This window comes from Telmatherina bonti (genome assembly GCF_933228915.1).
Source record: "Telmatherina bonti genome assembly, chromosome: 16".
NCBI lineage: Eukaryota > Metazoa > Chordata > Actinopteri > Atheriniformes > Telmatherinidae > Telmatherina > Telmatherina bonti.
In genome coordinates this window covers 2,310,653-2,320,284 of record NC_136614.1, presented here as the reverse complement: position 1 = coordinate 2,320,284, position 9,632 = coordinate 2,310,653, and the positions used below count along the sequence as shown (strand labels likewise).

The 9,632-nt window shown below is 42.7% G+C and overlaps 1 protein-coding gene across 1 annotated transcript in view; it reads left to right on the top strand.

The window, feature by feature from the left end:
• Positions 1-7,570: 7,570 nt before the first annotated feature.
• myt1la (myelin transcription factor 1-like, a) overlaps positions 7,571-9,632 on the top strand; it is a gene marked incomplete at both ends in the record, with an annotated part of 660,446 nt that continues 658,384 nt past the window's right edge. The window contains one exon of the mRNA XM_079255058.1: positions 7,571-7,625. Coding sequence (XP_079111184.1) covers positions 7,571-7,625 — 55 coding nt within the window. The remainder of the gene's footprint in view (positions 7,626-9,632) is intronic.

Genomic DNA, 9,632 nt, shown 5'->3' with positions numbered 1-9,632 from the left:
ATCACACGTTACAACCACAAACCTGGTCTTCATCACTCATTACAACCACAAAACTGGTCCTCATCACGCGTTACAACAAAAAAACCTGGTCCTCATCACGTGTTACAACCACAAACCTGGTCCTCATCACGTGTTACAACCACAAACCTGGTCCTCATCACGCGTTACAAACCTGGTCCTCATCACACGTTACAACCACAAACCTGGTCTTCATCACACATTACATCCACAAACCTGGTCCTCATCACGCATTACAACCACAAAACTGGTCCTCATCACATGTTACAACCACAAACCTGGTCCTCATCAAGTGTTACAACCACAAACCTGGTCCTCATCACGCGTGACAACCACAAACCTGGTCCTCATCACGCGTTACAACCACAAACCTGGTCCTCATCACGCGTTACAACCACAAACCTGGTCCTCATCACGCGTGACAACCATAAACCTGGTCCTCATCACGCGTTACAACCACAAACTTGGTCCTCATCACGCGTTACATCCACAAACCTGGTCCTCATCACGCGTTACAACCACAAACCTAGTCCTCATCACGCGTTGCAACCACAAACCTGGTCCTCATCACGCGTTCCAACCACAAACCTGGTCCTCATCACGCGTTGCAACCACAAACCTGGTCCTCATCACACGTCACAACCACAAACCTGGTCCTCATCACGCGTGACAACCATAAACCTGGTCCTCATCACGCGTTACAACCACAAACTTGGTCCTCATCACGTGTTACAACCACAAACCTGGTCCTCATCACGCGTTACAATCACAAACCTGGTCCTCATCACGCGTTACAACCACAAACTTGGTCCTCATCACGCATTACAACCACAAACCTGGTCCTCATCAAGCGTTACAAACCTGGTCTTCATCACGCGTTACATCCACAAACCAGATCCTCATCACGTGTTACTACCACAAACCTGGTCCTCATCATGCGTGACAACAACAAACCTGGTCCTCATCACGTGTTACAACCACAAACCTGGTCCTCATCACGCGTTACATCCACAAACCTCGTCCTCATCACGCGTTACAATCCTGGTCTTCATCACGCGTTACAACCACAAACCTGGTCCTCATCACGCGTTACAACCACAAACCTGGTCCTCATTACGCGTTACAACCACAAAACTGTTCCTCAATACTTGGTGAATCCACAAACCTGGTCCTTGTCACGCGTTACAACCACAAACCTGGTCCTCATCACACGTTACAACCACAAACCTGGTCTTCATCACTCATTACAACCACAAAACTGGTCCTCATCACGCGTTACAACAAAAAAACCTGGTCCTCATCACGTGTTACAACCACAAACCTGGTCCTCATCACGTGTTACAACCACAAACCTGGTCCTCATCACGCGTTACAAACCTGGTCCTCATCACACGTTACAACCACAAACCTGGTCTTCATCACACATTACATCCACAAACCTGGTCCTCATCACGCATTACAACCACAAAACTGGTCCTTATCACATGTTACAACCACAAACCTGGTCCTCATCAAGTGTTACAACCACAAATCTGGTCCTCATCACACGTTACAACCACAAACCTGGTCCTCATCAAGTGTTACAACCACAAATCTGGTCCTCATCACTCGTTACAGCCACAAACCTGGTCCTCATCACGCATTACAACCACAAAACTGGTCCTCATCAAGTGTTACATCCACAAACCTGGTCCTCATCACGCGTTACAACCACAAACCTGGTCCTCATCACGCGTTGCAACCACAAACCTGGTCCTCATCACGCGTTACAACCACAAACCTGGTCCTCATCACGCGTTACAACAAAAAAACCTGGTCCTCATCACGCGTTGCAACCACAAACCTGGTCCTCATCACGCGTTACAACCACAAACCTGGTCCTCATCACGCGTTACAACAAAAAAACCTGGTCCTCATCAGGCGTTACAACCACAAACCTGGTCCTCATCACGTGTTACAACCACAAACCTGGTCCCCGTCACGCGTTACAATCCTGGTCCTCATCACGCATTAAGAACCTGGTCCTCATCACGTGTTACAACCACAAACCTGGTCCTCATCACGCGTTACAACCACAAACCTGGTCCTCATCACGCGTTACAACCACAAACCTGGTCCTCATCACGCGTTACAACCACAAACCTGGTCCTCATCACGCGTTACAACCACAAACCTGGTCCTCATCACGCGTTACATCCACAAACCTCGTCCTCATCACGTGTGACAACCATGAATCTTGTCCTCGTCACGCATGACAAACCTGGTCCTCATCACGCGTTACAACCTCAAACTTGGTCCTCATCAGGCGTTACAATCCTGGTCTTCATCACGCGTTACAACCACAAAACTGGTCCTCATCACGCGTTACAATCCTGGTCCTCATCAGGCGTTACAAACCTGGTCCTCATCACACGTTACAACCACAAACTTGGTCCTCATCACGCGTTACAAACCTGGTCCTCATTACGCGTTACAACCACAAAACTGTTCCTCATTACGTGGTGAATCCACAAACCTGGTCCTTATCACGCGTTACAACCACAAACCTGGTCCACATCACACGTCACAACGACAAACCTGGTCCTCATCACGCGTGACAACCACAAACTTGGTCCTCATCACGCGTTACAACCACAAACCTTGTCCTCATCATGTGTTACATCCACAAACGTGGTCCTCATCACGTGTTACATCCACAAACGTGGTCCTCATCACGCGTGACAATCACAAACTTGGTCCTCATCACGTGTTACAACCACAAACCTTGTCCTCATCACGCGTTTCAACCACAAACCTGGTCCTCATCACACGTTACATCCACAAACGTGGTCCTCATCACGCGTTACAAACCTGGTCCTCATCACACGTTGAATCCACAAACCTGGTCCTCATCACGTGTTACAACCACAAACCTGGTCCTCATCAAGTGTTATATCCACAAACCTGGTCCTCATCACGCGTTTCAACCACAAACCTGGTCCTCATCACACGTTACAACCACAAACCTGGTCTTCATCACGCATTACATCCACAAAACTGGTCCTCATCACGTGTTACAACCACAAATCTGGTCCTCATCACTCGTTACATCCACAAACCTGGTCCTCATCACGCATTACAACCACAAAACTGGTCCTCATCAAGCGTTACATCCACAAACCTGGTCCTCATCACGCGTTACAACCACAAACCTAGTCCTCATCACGCGTTGCAACCACAAACCTGGTCCTCATCACGCGTTACAACCACAAACCTAGTCCTCATCACGCGTTGCAACCACAAACCTGGTCCTCATCACGCGTTGCAACCACAAACCTGGTCCTCATCACGCGTTCCAACCACAAACCTGGTCCTCATCACGCGTTACAACAAAAAAACCTGGTCCTCATCAGGCGTTACAACCACAAACCTGGTCCTCATCACGTGTTACAACCACAAACCTGGTCCCCGTCACGCGTTACAATCCTGGTCCTCATCACGCGTTACAACCACAAACCTGGTCCTCATCACGCGTTACAACCACAAACCTGGTCCTCATCACGCGTTCCAACCACAAACCTGGTCCTCATCAGGCGTTACAACCACAAACCTGGTCCTCATCAGGCGTTACAACCACAAACCTGGTCCTCATCACGTGTTACAACCACAAACCTGGTCCCCGTCACGCGTTACAATCCTGGTCCTCATCACGCGTTCCAACCACAAACCTGGTCCTCATCACGTGTGACAACCATAAACCTGGTCCTCATCACGTGTTACAACCACAAACCTGGTCCTCGTCACGCGTTACAATCCTCGTCCTCATCACGCGTTACAACCACAAACTTGGTCCTCATCACACGTTACATCCACAAACCTGGTCCTCATCACGCGTTACAACTACAAACCTGGTCCTCATCACGCGTTCCTCATCATGCATTGCATCCACAAACCTGGTCCTCATCACACGTTACATCCACAAACCTGGTCCTCATCACGCGTTACAACCACAAACCTGGTCCTCATCACGCGTTCCTCATCATGCATTGCATCCACAAACCTGGTCCTCATCACGCGGTCCTCATCACGCGTTACAACCACAAACCTGGTCCTCATCACGCGGTCCTCATCACGCGTTACAACCACAAACCTGGTCCTCATCACGCGGTCCTCATCACGCGTTACAACCACAAACTTGGTCCTCATCACACGTTACATCCACAAACCTGGTCCTCATCACGCGTTACAACTACAAACCTGGTCCTCATCACGCGTTCCTCATCATGCATTGCATCCACAAACCTGGTCCTCATCACACGTTACATCCACAAACCTGGTCCTCATCACGCGTTACAACCACAAACCTGGTCCTCATCACGCGTTCCTCATCATGCATTGCATCCACAAACCTGGTCCTCATCACGCGGTCCTCATCACGCGTTACAACCACAAACCTGGTCCTCATCACGCGGTCCTCATCACGCGTTACAACCACAAACCTGGTCCTCATCACGCGGTCCTCATCACGCGTTACAACCACAAACTTGGTCCTCATCACACGTTACACAATCCTGGTTCAGTCACCCTTCTGCTGGAGGAACTTTACTTCTTTCTGTTTCTGCTGCTGAGGCTGCTCAGTGAGGCGCTGGCCTCAGACGCAACTGGCTGGCTCGAGGAGTATGATGGAGGTTCAGGAACCAAACCAGCATATAGGCCTGGCCTCATTTCACATCTTCATCATCATGTCATCATCTTCATACATATATATTATATGTATATGACATATATATTAACACATCATCATCATCAGTCGTTTATCCAGTTTCATGTTCATCTGCTTTATAATGACGTTCTGGTCTGATGGTCTGGTTGGTGTCTGGTTCTGGTCTGATGGTCTGGTTCTGGTCTGGTTGTGGTTTTATGGTTGTTCTTATGTGATGGTCTGATTAAGGTCTGGTTCTGGCCTGATGGTCTGGTTCTAGTTTTGCTCTGGTCTGATGGTTTGGCTGGGGTGTGGTTCTGGTCTGATTGTCTGGTTCTGTGCTAGTGGTTTAGTTGCAGGAAGACTTGCAGCATGGTTTGAGAACATTTGCAGCACGTTCTGGAAAGACTTGCAGCAAGTTCAGGGAAGACTTGCAGCAGGTTCTGAGAACATTTGCAGCAAGTTCTAGGAAGACTTGCAAATTTGGAAAAAATAATCTTCAGGATCAACTATACCATCCAAAACATCATCCAGTTAAGGAAAAATGTCAAAGAAACAGTTTTCAGATTATAAAAACCAATGTAAACAATACAGCTGATCGTGTACATAAAGCTACATCTGTAAATAAATGGTCCTCATCACGTGTGACAACCACAATCCTGGTTCTCATCACGCGTTACATCCACAAACCTGGTCCTTATCACGCATTACAACCACAAACCCTGTTCTCATCACGCATTACATCCAAAAACCTGGTTCTCATCACGCGTTACATCCACAAACCCGGTCCTTATCACGCATTACAACCACAAACCCTGTTCTCATCACGCATTACATCCAAAAACCTGGTTCTCATCACGCATTACATCCAAAAACCTGGTCCTCATCACGCATTACAATCACAAAACTGGTCCTCATCACATGTTACATCCACAAACCTGGTCCTCATCACGCGTGACAACCACAAACCTGGTTCTCAGCGGGTTCTGGAAAGACTTGCAGCAGGTTCTGAAAACATTAGCAGCAGGTTCAGGGAAGACTTGCAGCAGTTTCTGGGAGCTTTTGCAGCGGGTTCTGGAAAGACTTGCAGCAAGTTCAGGGAAGACTTGCAGCAGGTTCTGAGAACATTTGCAGCAAGTTCTAGGAAGACTTGCAAATTTGGAAAAAATAATCTTCAGGATCAACTATACCATCCAAAACATCATCCAGTTAAGGAAAAATGTCAAAGAAACAGTTTTCAGATTATAAAAACCAATGTAAACAATACAGCTGATCGTGTACATAAAGCTACATCTGTAAATAAATGGTCCTCATCACGTGTGACAACCACAATCCTGGTTCTCATCACGCGTTACATCCACAAACCTGGTCCTTATCACGCATTACAACCACAAACCCTGTTCTCATCACGCATTACATCCAAAAACCTGGTTCTCATCACGCATTACATCCAAAAACCTGGTCCTCATCACGCATTACAATCACAAAACTGGTCCTCATCACATGTTACATCCACAAACCTGGTCCTCATCACGCGTGACAACCACAAACCCTGTTCTCATCACGCATTACATCCAAAAACCTGGTTCTCATCACGCGTTACATCCACAAACCTGGTCCTTATCACGCATTACAACCACAAACCCTGTTCTCATCACGCATTACATCCAAAAACCTGGTTCTCATCACGCATTACATCCAAAAACCTGGTCCTCATCACGCATTACATCCAAAAACCTGGTCCTCATCACGCATTACAATCACAAAACTGGTCCTCATCACATGTTACATCCACAAACCTGGTCCTCATCACGCGTGACAACCACAAACCTGGTTCTCAGCGGGTTCTGGAAAGACTTGCAGCAGGTTCTGAAAACATTAGCAGCAGGTTCAGGGAAGACTTGCAGCAGTTTCTGGGAGCTTTTGCAGCGGGTTCTGGAAAGACTTGCAGCAGGTTCTGTGAACATTTGCAGCAGGTTCTAGGAAGACTTGCAAATTTGGAAAAAATAATCTTCAGGATCAACTATAACATCCAAAACATCATCCAGTTAAGGAAAAATGTCAAAGAAACAGTTTTCAGATTATAAAAACCGATGTAAACAAATACAGCTGATCGTGTACATAAAGCTACATCTGTAAATAAATTTGAATGTATTTGTGAACCTATGCACAGGTGTGTGTGTGCAGAAAAGGCAAATTATGTTGTATTTTTATGGTTGCATGCATGTGTATATGTGCTGTATATATATGGGTATGCATATGTACATGTATGTACATATATATGTATATTTATGTATATGCATGTGTACAATAGTATGTCTGTGTGTATATCTACATTTAGTTTTTTACTATTTAAAATTTTCTAAATGTTTTTTTTTGTTTTGAAAACTGAAAATGACTGGATTAATGAAACAACTGTACGGAAAGGAAAATATTTATTATTAGTGGACGGGAATAAATATGCTGATGCTTCATCACTCTCATTTAATCACCCTGCATCATCATCATCACCATCATCATTATCATTATCAACTTCCATGGACTTCCGGGACTTCCATGATTTCCTGCAGCTATGTGGACATTAGAGGACGGCTGTGCAATGAATCCAGCTGCAGCATGCCAGCTCTGTGGTTGTCCTGGCTGGTAAACAGGAAATCTGACTTATTTATTTACATGTTTATTCAAACAGGGACATAAAACGTAAAATCTTATAAAGTAGAAGTTTTTGTGTTGTTTGTGTTTGTGTTGAACTTATTTGGGTGATAGATTTCTAAAGCTGAGCAGATTAATAATTTGTTTGATGACTGTTTCTTATCCATATCTGTTAGAGTTTGTGATTTTCTTTGAGTAAAACTGTCTATTTTATTTCAGATGGATCTTAATGTGACTGAAAAACAACATCGAACACGATCTAAAGGAGTGAGAGGTACGTAGGCCTGCTTGTGAAAGCTGTCTGGATCTTCTGATTGATTACTAATTATTTAGGAAATATGATCTCAGTTTTAGACATCACTAAAACCACAGATTATGATCAAAACAAACCTCCATAAAACTAGTATGAACCAATATGAACTAGTATGAACCAGTATGAATCCATATGAAATGATATAAAGAAGTATAAACTTGTATGAACCAATATAAACCAATACGAACCAGAATTAATTAATATGAAGGGATATAAATAAGAATAAACTTGTATGAACCAGTATAAACCAAAATGAACCAGTATGAATACAGATGAAGTCATATAAAGAAGTATAAACTAGTGTTATGAAGAAGTATAAAATAGTATGAACCAGTTTGAACCAATATGATCCAGGATGAACCAATATGAACCAGTACGAACCAGTTTGAACCAATATGAACCAGTATGACTCTAGATGAATACAGATGAAGTAATATAATGAAGTATAAACTAGCGTTATAAAGAAGTTTAAACTAGTATGAACAAGTATGAACCAATATGAACCAGTAAGAATTCATATGAACCAATATGAACCAGTATGAATCCATTTGCACCAATATGGAATAATATGAACCAGTATGAACCAATACGGATCAGTATGAATATATATGAACCAATATGAACCAGTATGATCCAATATGAACCGGTATAAACCAGTATTAACCACTTTGAACCAATATGAACCAGTATGAATCCATATGAACCAATATGAAACAGTATGAACAAATATGAACCAGTATGAACCAATATGGACCAGTATGAATCCATATAAACCAATATGAATCAGTAAGAATCCATATGAACCATTATGAACCAGTATGAATCCATTTGAACCAATATGAACCAGTATGAACCAGTATGAACCAATATGAACCAGTATGAACCAATATGAACCAGTATGAATACAGATGAAGTAATATAAAGAAGTATAAACTAGTGTTATAAAGAAGTATAAAATAGTATTAACCAGTTTGAACCAATATGAACCAGTATGACCAATATGATCCAGTATGAAACAATATGAACCAGTACGAACCAGTTTGAACCAATAGATAAAGTGATATAAGGAGGTATAAACTAATGTTATAAAGAAGGTTAAACTAGTATGAACCAGTATGAACCAATATGAAACAGTATGAACCAATATGGACCAATATGAACCCATATGAACCAATATGAACCAGTATGAACCAATATGAAACAGTAAGAATCCATATGAACCAATATGAACCAGTATGAATCCATTTGAACCAATATGAAACTGTACAAACCAGTATGAACCAAAATGAACCAGTATGAACCAATATGAACCAGTATGAATACAGATGAAGTAATATAAAGAAGTATAAACTAGTGTTATGAAGAAATATGAACTAGTATGAACCAGTTTGAACGAATATGATCCAGTATGAACCAATATAAACCAGTACGAACCAGTTTGAACCAATATGAAACAGTATGAATCTAGATGAAGTGATATAAAGAAGTATAAATTAGTGTTATAAATGAAGTGATATAAAGAAGTATAATATAGTGTTATGAAGAAGTTTAAACTAGTATGAACCAGTATGAAACAATATGAACCAGTATGAACCAATATTAACCAGTATGAACCAATATGGACCAGTATGAATCCAGATGAAGTGATGAAGAAGTATAAACCAGTGTTATAAAGAAGTATTAACTAGTATGAACCAGTATGAACCAATATGAACCAGTATGAACCAATATGAACCAATATGAACCAGTATGAACCAATATTAACTAATATGAATGAGTATGAACCAATATTAACCAGTATGAACCAATATGGACCAGTATGAATCCAGATGAAGTGATGAAGAAGTATAAACCAGTGTTTTAAAGAAGTATTAACTGGTATGACCCAGTATGAACCAATATGAACCAGTATAAACTAGTATGAAACAGTATGAACAAATATGACCCAGTATGAACCAATATGAACCA